The sequence below is a fragment of the Vigna angularis genome, chromosome 5 (genome assembly GCF_016808095.1).
Source record: "Vigna angularis cultivar LongXiaoDou No.4 chromosome 5, ASM1680809v1, whole genome shotgun sequence".
Lineage (NCBI taxonomy): Eukaryota > Viridiplantae > Streptophyta > Magnoliopsida > Fabales > Fabaceae > Vigna > Vigna angularis.
Window position 1 is genome coordinate 32,621,320 of NC_068974.1, and position 22,963 is coordinate 32,644,282.

Consider the following 22,963-nt stretch of genomic DNA (forward strand, 5'->3'; position numbering starts at 1 on the left):
ATGTTTCGTTTCTGGCACTGACCTTGTTTACTGTTTGGCTCATATTTTTTTTCACAGAACTCGAAATGCAATGAAACTTTTTGGGTTGGATTCTAGACTCAAAGGGCTTTCATTTCAATACTCACACATAATTTTTGGACCCAGGGACTAGATGCAGTATGATTTCGAAATCAGGCTTGACTGTTTCGTTTCTGGCACTGACCTTGGTTTACTGTTTTGCTCATATCGTTTTCCACAGAGCTCTAAATGCAATGAAACTTTTTGGGTTGGATTCTAGACTCAAAGGGCTTTCATTTGAATACTCACACATAATTTTTGGACCCCTGGACTAGATGCAGTATGATTTCGAAATCAGGCTTGACTGTTTCGTTTCTGGCACTGACCTTGGTTTACTGTTTTGCTCATATCTTTTTCCACAGAGCTCTGAATGCAATGAAACTTTTTGGGTTAGATTCTAGACTCAAAGGGCTTTCATTTGAATACTCACACATAATTTTTGGACCCCTGGACTAGATGCAGTTCAATTTTTACGAGATGAGTGGGGAAAGGATTTTAGTGTTTGGTCATGATGATGGAAATCAATTTTGTGGGTGAAATAGGTTGATATTGGTTTGCTGAAGGGTGTAAGGAATACGGAGAGTGCAGAATAGGAAAGAGATTGAAAGCAATTGGGTTTCATATGAGGAAGAATCCATATCTATGAATTTTGCTTTGGAGGAATGAAGAGAATGAATGGAGAAAGAAACTCTCCCTCTGGTGCCGTGTGTGTATTGGTGATGAGAAATTAGGAATGGAAGAAAAAGGTGGCGGCTGGAAGGGTGTTGGTAATAGTGTTGGAGATGAAAAATGAAAGAAGAAAGATGAAGATGATAGGTGCTCCTCCCCCCCTCAGTGATGGAGATTCAGTCTTCATTTGTAGGCTTCAGCACATGAGGAGTGTCGGCAGCTGTGGTTGGCTTGTAAGTGTCGGCCGATTTCATTGGAGCATTGTGGAAGTGGAGAAATTTGGTAAGGATTGTTGTTGAAGGTGGACACTTTCGGTGGTGGAAAACTGTTAATGGATGGGAATAAGTTGAGACCCACCTCTTAGTGCAGTATCATTCTAAAAACATATCCAGCATTACTCTTGAAAGCTCATGGGATCTTGATAAAAACTTCCACACGCATATCACCTAATTCACGTTTTTTTTTTCAATCATTTTTTAATAAATAAAGTGAAAACTAATATATATATATATATATATAAAAAAAAAAATTAAAACATAAATAAAAAATATAAATATAAATAAAAATGAAAGAAAATAAAATAAGACAATAAAGTAAACCTATTATCGTCAAACCGGACGAAATTAGGTGTTGACAACAATAAATAAATAAAAATAAAATTATGAATATCTCATTTAATAAAATAATAATAATAATTAAATAAAAATGAAGCTATAAATGCCCCACTTAATAAAATGATAATGATAAATAAATAAATAAGTGAATATAAATACCTCACTAATAAAATAAAAATAATGACAATAAATAAATAAAAATAATATTATAAACACTTCACTAATAAAATAATAATAATAACAAATAAATAAAAATGAGGTTATAAATATATCACTAATAAAATTAAAATAATAATAATAAACAAATAAAAATAAGTGATCAACACCTCACAAATAAATAATAATAGTAAATAAATAAGGCTATAAACACCTCACTAATAAAATAAAGTAAATAAAATTAAATTATAACACCTCACTACTAAAATAGTAATAATAAATAAATAAAAATCAGATTATAAACATCTTACTAATAAAATAATAATAATAATAAATAAATAAAAACAAAAGACACCAAAATAAAATAAATAAATCAATAAATATTGATAAGTAAAAAATATAAAATGATAAATTGTTGCTTCTCTCCCATTAAAACAACTTGTTCAAGTAATACTAATTCTCAATTATAGATTGAATAATTTTTTCAAACTACTTTAATTTTTTTTATCAATAGAGAAAGAAAATAGAAATGGTGAAGAATGAGTAAAATATATCGGTGAATACAACTACCAAAACAATGTAATTTCGCTTCTTTTCTTAACATTATATACAAAAAATTATGTTATTATTTTGATATTATTTTATTTTCTATACATTTACAAGTATGTAATAGTAAAACCACAATTTACTATTTAAATATTATAAGAGTATTTTACATTTCACTTGTTGACTTTTTATAATAGTTGTTCCTTATCCCAAATACAAAAATTACTAATTTTTAAATGTAAATCTAAATTATCAGAGTGAAAAATATTATTTTAAAAACATGCCGTAAAATTTTTATTTGTATGTTGATCATTAATGAAGTTGGTAGACGAATTATTATCAAAATAACTCAAAATAGAAAATAAGTTACATTAGTTTAAACTGTAATTTTTTTTCTTTAACCACAAATCTTTAAATAGAAATCTCCACTATCAAAATGAGGTATTATATCTTATGAACTTGGAATAAAATTTTTATCACAATCTAATGATTAACGAAGTAAGAATAAATTTTTTATCAAAATAATTCATAACTAGACAATATGTTGAGATCTAACTTTTACACTAAAACTCAAGAATTATTTTTCTTAACATAAACTTTTATTTGTAAATCTCATTCATAATAGGAGAGAACAATACTTTAATAATACTTTATAAAAATTTCAATATAGATTTATAAAGATGTGACGACAATTTTACTTAAATAAATTATGATTAAGAACTAGTTAACACCTCAAAATCTTCTTTTAATTTTTTATAAAACTCTTTTCAATAATTTCTCAATATACTTATAAAAACGTATTAATATAAATAAAATTAAAGATAATTAACATAAAATAAAATGTTACAATTATACATAATACATAAGATATTATTTATATGATAAATATTTGAATGTTACAATCAAAAATTATTTTTTTATAAGATAGCCAACCGTTTATATAGTATAAATTTATTAATTAAAACAAAAAAAATCAAATATTCTCCAAAATTAAATTTATTTTTTATTAAATTTAAATTATGAAATTTAAATATGATTAATAATTCGTATGTTAGAATACCAATAAAAATATTTGGAAAACCAAATACATCGTGGACTAAAATTTAATAACACACTATATTACATATTCACAATAATTAAAAGAATAAAAAATAGTTCTAAAATGGATAAAGAAAATTCCCTGGTTTAAATTTGATCTACACTTTGAAGGAAGAACCACATTCAAAATTTCACGACATGGACACTCGCAAATAAAATAATTAGAAGGACCAAAATATAATTTTGAAAAACAAGGCAGATTAATACAATCACCCTGCGGTCACAATGATCTCAATGTAAAACTGAAGGCACTATCTAAAGCTTCAACGAAAGGTGCGTTTGAGAGAAAATCCGAAAAAGCCCCTAAAATGTCCCAGAAGCGTTTTCGTCTCCACCTCCTCCCTTTGTCGAAGAAGCATCGTCAGTTTCCGCTTCCACGTAACGTGGTTACCGTCTGTGACGGAGTTCAACAGCCCTCAGACGCCACCATAGCCAATCTGGTCCTCGAATCAGACCCACTCACTCTCTCCGAGGCCCTATTCAAGCCCACAATCCAATGGGCGCCCGAGCTCGTGAACAAGGTCCTGAAGCGCCTCTGGAACCACGGGCCCAAGGCCCTTCAATTCTTCAAACACCTGGACCGCCACCCTGCCTACATCCACTGCGCCTCGTCGTTCGACCACGCCATCGACATCGCGGCCCGCATGCACGACTACAACGCCGCATGGGCCTTAGTAGGCCGCATGCGATCTCTCCGCCGCGGCCCAACTCCCCGTACCTTCGCCATCCTCGCCGAGCGCTACGCCGCTAACGGAAAACCCCACCGTGCCGTCAGAACCTTCCTCTCCATGCACGAGCACGGTTGCCGCCAGGACCTGAACTCATTCAACACCGTCCTCGACATCCTCTGCAAATCGAAGCGCGTGGAAATGGCGCACACCTTGCTCAAAACGTTCCGATCCAGATTCAAACTCGATTGCGTGAGCTACAACATAATCGCAAACGGTTATTGCTTAATCAAACGCACCCCGATGGCGTTGAATGTTCTGAAGGATATGGTGCAGCGAGGGATAAACCCTACGATGGTCACCTACAACACATTGCTGAAAGGGTATTTTCGGAGTAATCAGATTAAGGAGGCTTGGGAGTTTTACTTGGAGATGAAGAAGAGGAAGTGCGAGATTGATGTTGTGACTTACACGACTGTGATTCACGGGTTTGGGGTGGCGGGTGAGGTTAAGAAATCTCGTAGGGTTTTTGATGCGATGGTGAAGGAGGGTGTGGCTCCTAGTGTCGCCACGTGTAATGCGTTGATTCAGGTTTTGTGTAAGAAGGATAGCGTGGAGAATGCGGTGGTGGTTTTTGAGGAGATGATGAGGAAGGGGTTGTGTGTGCCGAATGTGGTTACTTACAACGTTGTTATCAGAGGTTTTTGTCATGTTGGGGACATGGAGAGGGCATTAGGGTTTATGAGAAGAATGGGGGAACATGGTTTGAGGTGTTCTGTTCAGACTTATAATGTTGTGATTAGGTACTTTTGTGATGCTGGGGAGATTGAGAAGGGTTTGGAGATGTTTGAGAAGATGAGGGATGAGCCTTGCTTGCCCAATTTGGATACTTACAATGTTCTGATCAGTGCTATGTTTTTGAGGAAGAAATCGGAGGATTTGGTGGTGGCTGGGAAATTGTTGATGGAGATGGTTGATAGAGGGTTCTTGCCGCGGAAGTTTACTTTCAATAGGGTGTTGAATGGACTTGTTATTACTGGGAATCAGGATTTTGCCAAGGAGATTCTGAGAATGCAGAGCAGGTGTGGTCGTATTGTTCGGCGTTTGAAATTGTGAGATTTTCAATAGTTGGATTTGGTAAGTTGTTGTTTCCTTTTCTGGCGTTATTGTTTTTTGTTCTTAAGATCATATTGATCTATGCTTATTTTCTTCATCTGTGCTGATGTGTAGTGTATGTACTTGCAGGAACACAACCCACATGTTTTTTCAGCAGTTGAAAGTGCATGTTGCATGGTATTGGAGAACATGTTCCTCCTCATTCTGTAATTTGGACGAAGTTTCTGTGATCTGGGGTGGGAAACTCACTGGTGGATAATGAACCCACCATTGCTGAAAATCTTGCTTTCAGGGTCTTCTCATCCAGGTTCGTCTCATTGTTCCATTTTGATTTCCTTTTTCCTATTTTGTTTTTGAACAAATAATTATTTTAAGTGTCGAACTCAATGTGTTTCTGACACTGTTGTATGTTGAATTTCAGTTTCATTGATTCTTCTAACCTTGGTACATTTCAAGTTTCAATGTGACATGTTGCTGAAAAAGTTTTATTTTATGAGCATTTTTCTCCCATGTTATCCCAAGATCTGCATATATAATACAAGGGTATGGACTCGGTTAATTGATAGAGATTACTTAGATATTTTTTAACAAAATCGATATGTGAAAACCTAGACGATTGTCAGTGGTTAGAGGGCACTTGCAAAACGGGCAAAAATGGTTGCAAATTTAAGTGGCTGACAATGTAGTTAGTTATCATGTGGCCATGAGTTACTGTTTTTAAATTAAAATTTTAGCTGGTGGAGGTTGTAGGTGCACCAGCTGTTGTGACCGTGATTTTTTTTCAACTTTCATGGTAGTCATGTTTTAGATTTAAGAAAGCTGGAAGGTTTGAAAGGTTTATAATTAATGTTGTTACTGTTTAAGAAAAAAGTTGCATATATAAGAGCTTGTGTGAAGATCAGAGATGTTAAATATGCAAATAACTCCACTTTGAGTTTGAAATTCTGTTTCAGAGGACATAAATTGAATGACAAAGAGATAAATTGCCCAGATGAATGTGCATTTAGGGGCCTATCTGGTTATAAGCTTGCTTGTTTAGAAGATTATATACCTTTTGCTCTACAATATAAAACAAGATATTGAAGGCCAAAATTCACCATTATTCAGATAATCAATAGGTTGCTAGTTACCCGAATTTTAAATTTTACTACAAATTAGCCAACTATGAGTGAGTGCTAAGCTAGTGTCTACAATTTGATCCTATTTGAGGCCTGAAGATGCCTAAACATTGAAATCTATTGCCTGCAACAGCTTTGCTGCATTGCGTTGATGCTACAAGATTGGCTTGACATTTTCTGGATGAAGAGGTAAGGATGAATTCTGAATTTGGTCACTCTAACATGTTGGAAAGGATGAGCATATGGGTCTTGTTGACTCCGACCCGGCCAAATTTAACGGAATAGGTCGGCTGGTTCGGCCGGCTTTCAACCCGAGTCTCGGAAACTTGTTTATGCATGAACAATGCTTAACAGGGGCCAATTTTGTTGCCCGTTTTGGTTCCTTCAATCATACCCAGAATTCACCCATTGCTTTCATAAGAGTTCTGCAGATAATCTGGTGGCACCATCCTTCAGAATAGAGGTCGATTCTTTAATACAATAGCTGTTATTGTCACTTTGTTTTGCCAGTACTCCATTGTAACTTGGAATAAGCTTCATCAATCTAATATTGCGTAATTGCCTTTGCAGGGATGATGTTGGGCAAGATAATAATGGAGCTCTTTAATCAACGATTCATCTTCCTTGCCTCTGATGTAAATTCAACTATTTTTGAATTAAGAGTTCTTTGTAATCTCTCTGTATTATTTGTTAGGAAGAAGTAATTGTGTGGAAATCAAATTGTGGTATTTGATCAAATCTTCAAGTGGAGGGTGGTGGGTGATGATGACGAAACTATTCATTATTTTAATCACCAACATTTGTGAACTAAATTAGACTCTCTTATTATTTTAGACACTAAATTAACCTCTGACACGTTTAAAAACTAAATTAGTCATTTACTTTAATGTATGTGAAAATGTTCTTCTCATGAAACAAATACCCATAAAATTTATAAATTTATTTTACCACAATATATAGGATTTTACAATTCTACAAGTCTTACAGTAAATCACTAATAACCTTATAATGGAAGGTAAAGTTTGTTATGCTAATTGCGAAAGTAATTGGATTTAGCAAAAGAAACTATTGTTTTAAGATATTATTCTTAGATAGATTTATTTTTATAATGTTAAAGTATTTCTTCTTTTCCTCTACTCTTTTTCACCTGGTAATTCTACAATTTTGATGATAAGATTTACCAAAATTTATTATTTTCCATGGATAAAGTTGCTAAAAAGATATTGATTGCATTTATTGGTAGGAGAAATATTTCAAAATTAGTTTCGAGTTTAATTTTGTGTTTATACTTTTTAAATTGAATTTATCTTTCAAAATACTTAATTTTAAATAATTTATATTTTATGGTGTAATTTATTAAATTTTGTTTTTTTAAGATAAAATATATTTACATTAACATTTTATTATGAAAATTTTAATTATACTTAATTTTTTTAATTTATAGTTTAAAGAATTTTTTTTGAATAATTTTATTTAAAATTAGAAAAATAAATAAAATATTTGAATTAAAAAAAATGTATAACAAATTTTTTTAGACAAAAGGGATAATCATCCTAGTATCCATCCTCATTCCCTCATTTCTCTCTAGGTTGTATGCATGCATTGTGCTATATAATTAATTTAATTAATCTATTAAAATAAAAAGCCTCATAAACATGGGGGATTTGAACTCGGCCATCTCAACTTAATATTATTTATCTCTATCCTTTAGGTAATATATTAAACTCAATTAGTTTTCAATTAGCCATAATGATACTTTCTTTACCAGGGTGTACTTTATTGATAGACGAAAACAATGAAAAAGATTTAACATTTCAATATTTAGTGGTATATGATTTTCCCAAATGACATTTTAATTATATTGTAGGATTTTCTTTTGCGCATAATAGGTATCCGTTGATTTAGTTCATACAATAATTTTATTCTTCTATGATGATGAAAGAAAGTGAAGCTTATAAGAGGAAAATATCTTGAATCCAAGTTGGACAAATAATTCAATAAATTTAGGTGTGTCTTCCTGTGGTGTCATAAAATCTAGGAGAATTTTCGGTCTTGTTTAATCCAGCATCCAATGTTGTTAACAAATCAAGTTAATAATAATAATTAATTATTTATGGTACATTGTTCTAATTGGAAATATTAGGTTTATAATTTTCTAACCTTTTTTTTTTCTTTTCTCAAATATGTTTGGAAATGGTGATACTTCCATCCATTTTTTTCATTTCATAAATTAAGAGTTTTTTTTTAGAAGTGGTATTATGATTAGGATTTGAGAAAATTCATCATTCTATGATATTGCAAACTCAAACTATATTTCATCCTTAAAAATGTAATCATAATTCAAATTAGTAGTTATAAACATATGCTATTTTTTTTCTTGAACATCACTTTCACAGTGTTTTCTTGTTTTCTTTTATTTTTGTGTAATCACTTACTACAAATCTGTTTAAAATATCATTAGGTTACCTTGTCAATTCATAACTGAAGAAAGATCTAAGAATTAAAATTCATTCAAATTTGAATGCCGGTAAAACAAACTCCCTTTACTCATTCAAATTCACAGGGAGAATTGTATCACTTTTGGTTTATGATTAATTTTTTTGGAATAAATTAAATACTAATTTAAATTTTTAATAAGGTTCAAGATATCCTAATAATGGTTTAAAATACATAATGTTGAATGCAAGAATAAATAATAATAAATATTAATTAATAATGTAATTGTTTTGTGATTTATGGTCGAAATTAACGTTGAATGTTGTTTTCAATTTCAATTTTTTCTGTAATCATTTGTTTAAACAGTTGGGAGGATACGAACACACTCAAATGTCAAATTTAGCTTAATATTTGATAGTTCAAATATTAATAGTATGGAAAATGCATTTTTAATTAACAACGACCTATTATAGTTTGATGGTTAATAATCACATTTTATCTTTAAGTAATTTAGTATTAAAGTTAATCGTCTTGACTATCAATTAATTGATTTAACTTTTCGATTCAGATAATTGTTTATTTGTGCGTCCGAGTGACAAATTAACTGTCCAATCTGTAACTGATTAAACAATTATATAATACTGTAATCAAAATAAAAAAATAAACAAAAGTGATAAATACAATAATTTGTTGGGTTGGATTTGAGATGTGCACAAACTAAATATATGCATCAAAACATCCTTTGAAAATGTATTAAATCCTTAAAAGTGGAAGCATGATTTATACATAATTAGATTTCTGAATTAAACATAAGTAAGATAGTAATACATCATGATTTTGAAGTATTTATGTACAATAAATACGTTTACCACTTAATTTATCAACTTACTAATAGAATTATCCTCTCTTTAATTGTTCGTTCTCAAAACTTATTTTATGATTGGGTGAGATATATTGAAAATGGACTATTTTAACGAGTATCATTTTAGTCTTTCTCCTCGTTAGGAGTAAGGGTTATTAAAATTAGTAATTTCTAACAAAATTTGATTCCATCATAAAAATGGTTTTAAATTGTAAAAAGTTTGTTAAGTAAATATGTTTTGTAATTAAGGTTACGATTATGCTTGCATTTGGTACAGTGATATTTCTTTAAAAATAATATATGTTGTAGAAGATATTTTTATTTTGAAATATATATATATATATATATATATATATATATATATATATATATATATATATATAAAGCAAAATGTAACTGAACATGAAATATAAAATATTTATAATTTTTTGATCTTAATCTAAAATAATAAATAATTTCTAAGAAGGAACATATTATTAAAACTGAAATGTTTCCTAAGAACTAATTTAAAAAATATATATATCAAGTAAATATTATCAATACTTTCTAGGTTAATCTTGAAGTCAAGACTATTTTTGGAATGTACAATTAAAAAATAAAAATAGATTCTAAAAATTAAGGAAGATTAAAAAAAATATTATACAATTTCAAAATTATTTGATTTTGAATTTCACAATTTGAAAGTTATTAGACTTGGCATGAGAGCATCTAATTTGAAAGTTGAAATATTTTCGAATTAAACAATTCAAAAAGTCTTTCTAGAAAAAAAAGAGAGTTAATTATGCGATTTGAAAATTATTTTTATTTTTCGGATTGTATAATGTAGAAATATTTTTTAATTCTAAATTGCATAATTCAAAAGAATGCAAGAAGAAAATTTGTTTAGATAGGAGTGCAGAAAGAAATATACGGAGGAAGAAACTGACTTTGTGGACAGCGGGTTGGGCTTGGAGTGGTAAGGTCTTGATCTTATGAATTTTAAGTTTTAGCATGTTAATCAAATTGAAAAAAAATGGTTAATATTTAAAATTTATATTCTTTATATGTACTAAGTGTTTCGATTTTTTTTATTATATAATTTTTTATTAAAATATAAAATGATTTTTAATTATTAAAATAAAAATATTAATAAACTGTAAACTAATTTTATAAATTTTATTAAGAATAATGATTAATTAAAATGATAGTTATTTAAAAAGGTAAAGTTGAAAAACAATATTTTTATTATAAATGATTATTTAAATTTAAAAAATTCATTATTGAAAGAATAAATATGAAAAGAAAAATTGTACATTGAGTCTCTTTTATTATTAGTATAAATAATATATATTGTGGTTGTAAAAGGGAAAATATTATCTACACTGAACCTTTTAATACTACTACAAATTGAAGTATTAATGATTTAATGGTAGAATAATTTCCTATGGTTAAAGAACTCACCAAGATATCGTGATGTTAAAAGGGAACAATGGAACTTTTCTAACATATATGTCAAGATTTTTTTTTTCAACTTCTCAATTTTTAATGTGATATCTATATTTTTAAAAGATTTTAGTGTGAACAGATTATATCAAATAGATTATTTGTAACGTCAAATCATTTAATCATCTATGAATCATGTGGTCGTGCATGTAAAAATATGCTACGAACATAATCATGAGTCATTTTTATGGTTGTGACTAGAACAAATAGTCAAACAATCAAACTACCAAGGAATTATCTTTATAAACTAATTAACTTAGCACAAAATATGAATATGATCAATTGGACTGTAATGAGACCTTTATTAATCTAAAGTTGATTCCAACATTTAGAAATAGAAGTAAAAAAATAGATAATGATATTTAATATATATTAATTGTTTGAAATATTATATATTTATACCGCCGGTACAAATGATAAGAAGGAACTATAATGTAAATATAACGTAACGTTGACTTCGATTCCATGTCAGAAATATGAATAAATTTAAACTCTTAATACAGTTTATTAGACAATAAAAAAAGAAAAAGTATAAAATGAAAGAACAAATAACATATATTAAAAAAATAAAAAACAAATATCATATTAGAAACTAGAAACATAGATTGAATAAATTTTAGAGACATAATCATATTATAGTATCATAAATAAATAATGTATATATGTCACCTTTTAAAATAAGAAAAATAAATTAAAGTTTCTGTAAAATCCTAACTAACTGATAAATTATTATTATTACTACTTGTTTCGGTTAAATTGATCTAAGGATCAGTCGTATTTCCTTGCTCTACTCTCTTTTGATCTTCAATCCTCTCCTAGAATGCAATTCATTTGATATACACTCTGACGCTCAAGTCATATATGTTTCATAAAGACAGGTCACTATTTTATTATGATAGAAAAATATGATTGTACATGGACATCAATTGTATATTTATAGGACTTATGACAGCTAAGTCCATTGATTAACCATTAGTGCAATATATTTTTAGACAATCAAATCCAATAATACCGTTCATTGATTAACCATTAGTGCAATATATTTTAGACAATCAAATCCAATAATACCGTCCATTGATTAACCATTAGTGCAATATATTTTTAGACAATCAAATCCAATAATACCGTATATTTGTAAAGCGTAAGGCAATCTGACCTATTAATACATGTTAATTGTCCATAATGACAATTAATTCCGATCGGTATATTTCATATAGTACATAAGCCCCCCAAGTCCAAGCAAGCTCTTTATTAAAAGAGGTGCATAGGGATTATTATGAGCTTTAAAAGAGGTCACTCACGTTGTATTTAGGGAGTCTATTTTCGATACGCTTTAAGTCTTCATTCCTTTCTGTACCAAGCGGCATATTGTGCAAGAAATTTTCACTCCAAAAAATATGCGTTAAACAAAATAAAGTAAACACTTCAATATCTATTTTTTTAATGAGAAGACATTGGAACCTAATAAAGCTAAACGTAGGTGGTCCAAGCGGGAAAGGACTAGACTTGTTGAGTAGTTGACTGATAGAAGTTCTTTTTTGAACTTTTTTCTTTAGGTCGAGCGGTAGAGATTCCCTTTTGAGCTTAAGAGCCCGATAACCTTTTCCTACGTCGAGCGACGAGCAATAGGGATTCCCTTTTGAGCTTAAGAGCTCGAGAACCTTTTCCTACGCTGAGCGACGAGCGGTAGGGATTCCCTTTTGAGCTTAAGAGCCTGAGAACCTTTTCCTATGTTGAACGACGAGCGACAGGGACTTCCTTTTGAGCATAATAGCCCAATAGCCTTTCTATACTGGGCAATGATCGGTGAGGACTCCCTTTTGAGCTTAATAACTCGAGTGCTTTTTCCCATGTTGAGCAACGAACGGTAGGGACTCATTTTTTAGCATAATAGCCCAAGAGTCTTTTCCTATGTTGGGCAATGATTGGTGGGGACTCCCTTTTGAGCTTAATAGCCCGAAAGCCTTTTACCACGTTGAGCAACAAACGGTAGGGACTCCGTTTTGAGCATAATAGCCCGAGAGCCTTTTCCTAAGTTGGGCAATGATCGGTGGGGACTCCCTTTTGAGCTTAATAGCTCGAGAGCCTTTTTCCATGTTGAGCAACGAACGATACGGACTCCCTTTTGAGCATAATAGCTTGAGAGTCTTTTCCTACGTTGGGCAATGATCGGTGGGGACTCCCTTTTGAGCTTAATAGCCCGAGAGTCTTTTCCCACGTTGAACGACGAACGGTAGGGATTCCCTTTTGAGCTTAAGAGCCCGAGAACCTTTTCCTACGTTGATAGGAATTCTTTTTCTAGAACTTTTTCTCTAAGCCGAGCGACGACTGATAGGAGTTCTTTTTCTAGAACTTTTTCCTAGGCCGAGCGGCGAGCGATAGGAGTTCTTTTTAGAACTTTTTATTGCGCAGGATATTTTTACCCACAAAAATATGCGTTAAATAAAATATTTAATATTTTATTTTTATAATGAGAAATCATTAAAACCTGACAAGGTTGAACGTTGATGGCCCAACTGACCAAGTGGTAAGGTATTGAACCTTCCTGTGCAGGATATTTTTACTCACAAAAAAAAATATGCGTTAAATAAAATATTCAATATTTTATTTTTATAATGAGACGACATTAGAACCGGATAAGGTTGAACGTTTGTCTCAACCTTCCTGTGCAGGATATTTTTACTCACAAGAATATGCGTTAAATAAAATATTTAATATTTTATTTTTATAATGAAGAGCCATTAGAACCTGACAAAGCTGAACGTTGCACTCCTGCACATGATATTTTTACTCACAAAAATATTAGTGTAAGAGAGAAAGTTCCTGTAAAAGATATTTTTACTCACACAAATATGAGTTAAACAAAATAAAAAAAATGCTTCAATATATTATAATTTATAAATTATAATAATAAGTGGAACCTGACAAGTTGAAAGTAAGACTGAACCTGTAAAGGATATTTTTAATCACAATAATATGAGTTAAACAAAATAAAATAAATGCTTCAATATATCATAATTTATAAATTATAATAAAAATTGGAACCTGTTGAAGGTAAGACTGAACCTTCCTGTGGATGATATTTTTACTCACAAAAATATGAGTTAAATAAAATAAAAATTATAATTTATAAATTATAATTAAAAGTATTGGAACCTGACAAGTTTGGATGTAGGGCTGAACGTTCCTGAAAGTTCTCTAAACAAAAGACATGCCTTTAGAAATTATTATGGAATTTTGTACTCTTGTTGCAAAACCTGATATTGATATGAAGTAGCAATGTCGAGGCCGAGCGCACGTTTACACGTCTGGTTTCTCGTGGTTTCATGGGAATGTCGCTCGACCCCACGGTAAGCGCCAAAATATTTCGATTAAATTGGTCTGAGGGTAGGTCGTCCTTCCTTGTTATGCTCTCTTTTGAGAAAGATGATTATATCTGGACATCAGTTGTATATTTATAAGACTTGTGACACCTAAGTATATTGATTAACCATTAGTGCAATATATTTTTGGACAATCAAATCCAATAATACTCGTATATTTATAAAACGTAAAACAATCTATTAATACTTGTTAATTGTTCGTAATGAAAATAATTTCGATCATCTGCCATTAGATGCTCCACCTGTACAGAAAATGATAATAGTTAGGTGGTTTCGTGAGACATATACTATCCTCGAAGTTCGGAAAATAGAAGCTTCGCAATTAAAATTAAAATTTTATCTTAGGATAAGGAATTAATATTTAAGTTATCCAAAAAAAAAAACCTTACGCAGAGAGGAAGTTTCGCAGATTATCCACAATGTCACAGTTCACACGTACAACCACATTTATTACACAATACAATTGATTTTTTTTTTTTGTTGATTTTTAAACTTAAGTAACTTGAAGAAACTATCGAAATAACTGGTTCTTTTTATCATGTTTTTGAAAAAAAATAATGTATATATTTCTATTTATGTGACTCATATTAAAAAAAATAGTTATAAAAGAATAAATTTTAATATTTTTTAAAATAAAAGCAATAAAAAATAATATCAAAGTAAAAATTTGTATGTGAAATTATTATTTCCCTTAAAATAAGTATAGTATTTAGCAGCTATGAGTCTATGAAATAGTAGTACTTGAGAAATTAAAGGTGGAAAGTAAAAGTTCAACTACCTTCTACCTTGATTCCTTGTAAGCTATGATGAACTTTGTTTGCCAACCACCACTCATCCAATCCCAGTCCATAACATGTCATATCAAAAACAGTATAAACAAAAGCATCTTACAAAACAGTAACATCAATTATAATATATACATTTTAATATATATATATATATATATATATATTAAAATGTTATTTTTTAAGTATAACAAAATTAACACTCACGTTCTTATAACAAAAATATTCACGGATATTAAATAGGTATTTTAACACAAAATAAAAATCATATGTGTACCCTAGGATACTTGAGTCCACTAAACGGTCGACAAATAACCTAACCGACCGTCCACTAAGCCTTCGTATGTTCGTATCACTTACAGTTTGATGTCGATTACTTGGTGATCGACAATTAAACAGTAATATAGTCTACTAAACAATCGACACATAACTCAATCGACCATTTTCTGGGTTTTCTTATGTTCGTATCATTTAGAGTTTGACGTCGACCACTTGGTGATCGACAACTAAACAGTGATGTCGTGAAAAAATGCTCGCACGACAGTTCACATAGTTACATCAGTACATAAGGCGCTCGACATATAATGTGTAGCGGTTAGAAGTTACCAATTACGAATATCGGTTAATACCATAAATCAAGGGAATAACTCAGTATCAGACACGATCTAGCAGTTATAACTTCCAGATAGTAAACTTCGGTAACCATCCGGACTTTCAGGTAAACGGTTTATTTTACTGTTTTAAATGCACAAAGCACACGAGAAAAAAGGTACGTTTTTCCCCTAAGAAAAGAGAGATAGAAATTCTTCTTCTTCTTGATCACTTTGAACTGAAAAGATTCAGGACATCCCTTTTCTGACTTGAGCGTCGGAGTGCCTTTGCAGGTACCCAGCCCATTTTCCCCTCGGAGAGCACAACACTGAAGGAAAGATAGCACAGTAACAGCATCACTGGAAGAAGTAGTTCAGAGTTGTTAGGTTTGTATCTCGGTCTCCACATCCCTACTGAAACATTTTGGCGCCCACCGTGGGGCCGAGATTTGATATCCCAACGACGACCACCGGAGCTATGGAAGACTTCAACACTCGCGATTTGATCCAGCAGCTGCAGACACAGATCGAGGCACAAGCACAAACTATACGGGAGCAACAAGAACTCCAACGCAAGCAGGCAGAGGAGCTGGCGGCACTGAGTGCGCAACGCCCACTGCCAGAAGTATCTGCCTCTAATCGGCAGGATGATAACGAAGCGAGTCACCATGGAGGACCATCTGACCCTTTTGGCGGGGGGAGGAAGGGGCCTACTTCCATGCGCCTCACTAACTTGCTCCCTTTCACGGAGGCCATCATGCAAGCGCACATGCCAGATAAACCTCCCCCAGCGTTAGAACGTTATGATGGCTCCGCCGATCCCGACAATCACCTGCGTAACTTTATAGACGCCATGGCGTTCTACATAGACAATGACCCCGTCATTTGCAGAGCTTTCTTCTTATCCCTTAAGGATGAGTCCTTGGAGTGGTTCCACACTCTTCCACGGATGACCGACGCCGCAGGCGATCGCTCAGCCAACCCCGACGAACGGAGAGAGAACGTTCAGTCCGAGGTCGAATTGACACCATATCGGGTGGTTTCGCCGGGGGGGGGAGTGTCATCCTCCGCCAGGAAACGACATCTAAGACAGTTAAAGTCGGTACACATGGTGGATCGACAGCCTCGGTCGATTCCTGATATTACCTTCACCAATGCAGATTTCCATGCGTCCGACCCTGATCACGATGACCTCATGGTCATCACGGCTGAAATAGCTCGATACGACGTCAGCAAGCAAGGTACTCGTCGATCAGGGGAGTTCGGTCAACATCCTATACTGGTCCACCTTCAAAAAGATGGATCTATCCGAGGACCTTATTGCTCCTTTCAACGAGCAAATTGTAGGCTTTTCAGGGGAAAGAGTCGACACCCGGGGGTACCTCGACCTACGAACGCGCCTTAGAACGGGTCAGGAAGCACTGGAACTTAGAGTCCGCTTTCTGTTGGTCGAGGCCAACACATCATACAACGCTTTGTTAGGGCGACCTTGTTTGAATGCATTTGGAGCCATTGTGTCCACACCTCACCTGGCCATGAAGTTTCTCATGGAACGTGGCACCATTTGCACCGTAAGAGCGGATCAGCGAACGGCTCGACAGTGTTATGTTGCCGGGCTTAAGGTCACCCCTTTTGTACCAACCAAAAGGACGAAAGGAGCTGAAACAGCAGCGGTCGACTTGGACCCCCGAACTAACATAGATGAGCGTCTCCATCCACAAGGCGATGTCAAACTCCTTTCATTGGCAGCGGACGCCTCCAAAAACACAAACATTGGCGGGGAACTCGCTTTGAAGGATGAACAGGATCTGGGACGTATGCTCCGAGCCAACGCAGATTTGTTCGCGTGGACGACCTTCGATATGCCAGAAATCCACCCCGAAGTCATGGCCCATAAGTTATCCATCTTCAGATAGGCACGCCCTATCGCGCAAAAGAAGCGACGGTTCAGAGAAGAGAAACGCAAAACCATTCAGATCGAGGTCGAGAAATTACACACCTTCTGTTATTAGATAGTCATGTGAGAATAGTAATCCCAATTGCAGAAAAATATGAAAGTGAGAATTTTATTACTTAAAAAATAGAAAAAGTAAAATAGCATATCGTGTATGACCATTTTTCTACTTTTTGATTTGTCTTTTTTTAATCATTTTCACGTACATATATTTCAAATTATTTATACCTTTAAGGGAATTTATTTTGTGTACATTTTTTCATTTTTATTTTTAAATTATCGTTTTATTTAAATTAAGTATTTTTTTAATTTGATTATTTATCTAAATTAAATAAATAAAAATTATTTATAATTAAATTGTAAAATTTATTTTTTTTATTTTTATAATTATAATTTTATTATATTTTGTTATAAAAAAGGAAATATACATATACATAACTACATTACTGGTATAAAATAATAAGAATAATTAGTTTTACTAATTTTGTACTGAATGATTTTTTTCTAAAACTAAGTGAAATAAAAAGGTTATTCTCTGGCATAAAGAAAGTAGGCTCCACCACAGTTGCGTTATGTTCCCTACTCTAACCACCCTGCCTATCCTCTCTTCAATTCTTTTCTCGAACATCGTTGTATGTTTGGATGTCTTCTTTTTAATAACTAAAAAGATTATAAGTGAAATTTAATTTGTGTATCAAATAAAAAATTTTAATATTTCACTTTTTCATTGTTCAATCTCTAGACATTAGATTGAATAAAAAAAACATCTTTTTCATCGTACCAATCTCTTCAACAAAAACATTCATTTGGTCTCCGTATTTTTTGTCAATCTCAAGTGGGTCATTATCTTTTTTTGGTTTCAATTGGGTCCACAAACTTGTAAAATTGAGTCAATTAAGCCATCTTTGTTAAGTTTTCCCTGACGGCGTTAAAATTTAATTACGTCTTATATTACGTGGAATTTATTATTTAATTTATTATTAAGTTTTGTATAAGTGTTATATGATGTGACTTTATGTTATATTATTTAACTTGAATACCTGCCCCAAAATTGTCCAAGGACCAGTATCTAGAACAAGACGAACTCGAATAAATTATGCATCATTCATAATATCATCAGCTCGAAAATGTTTTAAGAAGTCAGCCAACTCCTCAGCAGACTTGAATTGCAACATTGATGACACAGTCAAGGGAGTTGATAAGCCTATTCCTCGCGGTAGAAATGCACATAAGCAACAGAGAAGATTATACATGAAAATTCTTACAGTACCACAAAGATGATTACACAAATGCCGAGTAAATCATGTTTGATCCATTAAGATGAGGCGGAATTCTTCACAAACTTTTTGAACCCATCCACTAGATTCGGTTGGTTGCCGACACTCAAACCCAGGTCCACCTTGCAAATATAACAAGTATGGCAATTTTTGCTCTTCTTTCCCAACTGCAACAAAAATACTGAGTTTTGAATAAAAATACGCAAAGATAATGAAAGGGGTGATGTAGAAGAGTGGGCATGACTTATCCGTTCTAGGCAAAACACAACAATAATCGATCACAAAATTAAACAGAATCCGAGCATTTGATCATAAAACACTTAATGGAACCACTACCCAAGTTCTTGTCTATAATTTCAGAAAGCTCAAGTAGTTTCCACACCACCAGCTTTTAAAAATGTAGTAATACAATGATACTAACAAAACATCACCATTAGGGATAGCAATTTTACCCGCGGGCACGGGTATCCGTGAGTAAAATCCGTGGCGGGTAGTTACTATCTGCGGGTAACGAATAGCAGGTATTTTAATACTCGCTTCTAAACGGGTCGGGTACGGGTAGTATACTACCCGTCCCGCAGGTACCCGTTACCCGTAAAAAATTAAAAAAAAAATTATATATTTTCTAGTTAAATTTAATTAAAAATAAAATAAATTAAAAAAAAATAATTTATATAACATCAACCCATCAAACTGTAATAAGAAACTAATTGGTGGAAGATTTTTTTGTCAAGGGCTACGAGGAGGCGGCGTTTGTACAATTGTACAAAACTTAATAACAAATTAAATAAAAAATTTCACGTATTATAAAATGTATGCATATGTGTGCACCATATCATCACAGTTAGACGGCGTTACTGAAAACTTAACGGAGAGGATTTAATTGGCTCAATTTTACAAGTTTATGGACCCAATTGAGACCGAAAAAAAAAACGATGACCCACTTGAGATTGACCAACAAATACGAGGACCAAACGAGGGTTTAAACCAATTTTTTAATAATAAATGATATGCTAATATATATAAATTTTTTTATATTTATTTGATATTAATATTTTCTATATTTTATATTTTATTTTTAAAGTATAAAAATTTAATTTGTCATGATTATTTTATCTTTTAAAGTATGTGTCAAATAAATATAAATATTTTTCATCATATTATTATCATTATTTATTAGTTTGTCAAAAAAATATTTTAATATAAATTTTTTAATAATAGTTTAATATATTATACATATTATGTTTTATTAGTTTATGTAATGTAAGGATCGATCGGGACGGTCAATCATACAGAAAAATCAATTCTTATTTATATCGAATGGTGAAATTCTAATGCTACAACCGTCTGATACAATGATCTTATTTTATGATGAGCAAATAAAATCTTGTTTAAAAGACATTGGGCTGTAATTGGGTAAGTCTTAATCAAAGACCCACTTCTAAACCTATAAATATAGAAGTAAAGTAGAAAGGTAAGTGATGATATTTATTGAGCATTTAAAATTTAATTGTGATAGTCGCTCAATAATATAAAATTAACTTTAGCATTAGAGTGTCTTTAACAACTACTTGGATTTGAACTGAACTAGGAGGAAACAAATATACTAGAAGGAGAGAAAAAACCAAATTAATAAACATTGTGAAAGTGTGATTCTTAACTAAGTACCGAAACAAATTATTATTTATTTATTATCTTATTAACATACTCTAAATTTAATATAAGAAAATAATTTATGTATTGCATTAAAATATTGGAAAAAATCAAAGCATTATTGCCCTAAATAAATAGAGTAAATACAAGGATGAAGTTATGGGGATGGTGGTGAATGTGGTTGAGAACGAGGCATAACATAAGAGTTCAGAAAAGAGAGCGAGAAAAGAAGCATTATTTGCACACTGCGTGGAGGGGGGCCAGGGCCAGTTGCAGACTCTTTTTCTGTTTTTTATTTCAGTAATCCCAGTTTGCCACGTGTCGCATCTCATGACACCTTTGTCTCAGCCCAATTACCCTCCGACAACCTTCCTCAACTGCACAAAGGGACACTCATTACATTACATCCCAAACAACATTTTCAATCACAAAATAAAATAAAATAAATCCTAATGCTTTGTAAGGTTCAATCACACAATACACATGGCAGCAATAAATAATGCTCTTTTACTTTTATTTTTAGTTTTAATATTCAGACACTATTTACAATTATTATATGATCTGTTTTATCACACGCAAAAAAGTCACTATTTTTTAATTTTTTAATTTTGTTTAAATTTATGATTTTAAATATTATTTAATATATACATTAGATCAACTTAAAACACTTAAAACAATTTCTACACATTATAAATCACAATTTAAACAAATCACAATTGACTCATAAACAAACCTTAAATCTTCACTTAAAAACACTTGTTTTTCTAGATTTTTATCTATTAAAACTCTTAAAAATGAACCAAAAACAATTCAAACTCAAATTATTAACTATTTACCAGCCCAACATTAAATTTATGGTTATTTGAAATTATAGACAAGTTTGAAATGACCTAAAAATAGCTCACAAACATCAATTATAGTTCCAAAATCACTTTTATAAAAATTTACCTACCAAAATTTCAATTTAAATCGAAAACCAACTCATCAACACTCTCTATTTACTATTATCAACACTCTAACAGATTTGTACCTCTCAAGACTCTAAAACAACATCATTCAAAGTTCAAAGGAGTACCAATTCACAATCATTCATCAATAATCCAACTTCACGCGTCATATACAATTATTACCAAATAATCATCTCAAATAATAACATTCAATCAAACATCATTCTCACAACCTGGCAAACATAATTTCATACTTTTTAACATAAAATAAAACAAATATTAGCTTCCTTTATAGGACAGAAGACCAAACTGTTCTAAAAATCCTAAAACAATTTCAACTTACAACAGAACCTATTTACTCTTACGAACCACAAAAACACGATCAGAGTTATCCGTTAAAACTACTAATTAACATAAAATCTTATAGAAAACTCAAATATCACGTGCAAAACAAAGGTAGCTAGCATGTAAGGAAAACAAAACTGATTAAATAAAGGAATAGAAAACCAACTTACTCTGAGAAAATGACTTTTAGACTTAAAGATCATGTTAATCAATCAGGTAGTCTCTGATCTTCAAGTAGATGAATAAGAGATGAGATCTCTTAAAGAGAAGTTAGAAAGATATAAAAAAGTAATTTTTTGAAATATAGGATATTTTAAAATAATGAAATTCTTCTTTACAAAATTATTTATATCAAAACCATCTAATATTAAAATAAACTGAGTCTCGTTATTTTTAAACCATTATTATTTCTAAAATACCAATTTTTTTCTCTTTACATCAAATAATAAAATAAAAAAATATTAATACAAATTGAAATATATATTAATCATAAATAAGAAACAAAAATATCTTGAAATATTTGAGAAATGTAATAAGTTAAAACTTAAAGACTTTAAAATAAAAGAAAATAAAAAAAATGTAATGACTATATTAGTATATGAAAAACCACTTAAAATAAAAGAAAAAATAAAAAAAGAATTGATTATAACTTAATAAATAACTAATGAGTTTTTTTTCTATACAAAATTACAAGTTATTTTAAAAAATTAACTCATTAAATATTATTTTTAATATCAATAAAATTAGACATTAATAATAACTCAATTAAATTTTATTTCCAAAAGATAAAATATAATTAATTTAATAAAAGTATATTAATACTATAAAAGTTAAGTTTTTTTCTAAAATATAATTTTATCACTAATTTAACAGAGTATATTAACACTAAATAATATGTGTTGACTTTTTTTTTCTTAAACATAATTTTATAATTAATTTAATAATAAATATTAATACTGATTTGTTTAGACTTTTATTTTTTTAAGGTCTAAAACGAATGTGTTGCGTCATATTTAAATAATTGTTGTCTTCAAATTATGATCTTTAAATAATTATTTGTGTTATTGTTTTTTAATATATATATATATATATATATATATATATATATATATATATTATTTTTAAAAATTTATGAACCAAAATTAAATAAGATCGGGAATGAGAAGAAGAAAAAACCATCCCTGTTGTTACCTTCTCTCTCCAACAA

The 22,963-nt window shown here is 31.1% G+C and overlaps 1 protein-coding gene across 2 annotated transcripts; it reads left to right on the forward strand.

Annotated features, from left to right (window-relative positions):
• Positions 1–3,376: 3,376 nt before the first annotated feature.
• Positions 3,377–6,854, forward strand: LOC108338895 (pentatricopeptide repeat-containing protein At1g74900, mitochondrial). 2 transcript variants are annotated; one of them, XM_052877890.1, is made up of 5 exons: positions 3,377–4,945; positions 5,054–5,231; positions 5,346–5,467; positions 6,176–6,505; positions 6,613–6,854. In XM_052877890.1, exon 1 carries the CDS (start codon positions 3,449–3,451, stop codon positions 4,922–4,924), a length of 1,476 nt encoding a protein of 491 aa, XP_052733850.1. In that variant the 5' UTR covers positions 3,377–3,448; the 3' UTR covers positions 4,925–4,945; positions 5,054–5,231; positions 5,346–5,467; positions 6,176–6,505; positions 6,613–6,854. The 2 variants fall into 2 exon arrangements, with proteins under 2 accessions (XP_052733850.1, XP_017431449.1); XM_017575960.2 differs by lacking the exon at positions 5,346–5,467.
• The last annotated feature ends 16,109 nt before the right edge of the window (positions 6,855–22,963 follow it).

Bases quoted from the DNA above. Each gene is read 5' to 3' on its own strand.
- LOC108338895 (XM_052877890.1), top strand. From the start codon at position 3,449: ATGTCCCAGAAGCGTTTTCGTCTCCACCTCCTCCCTTTGTCGAAGAAG.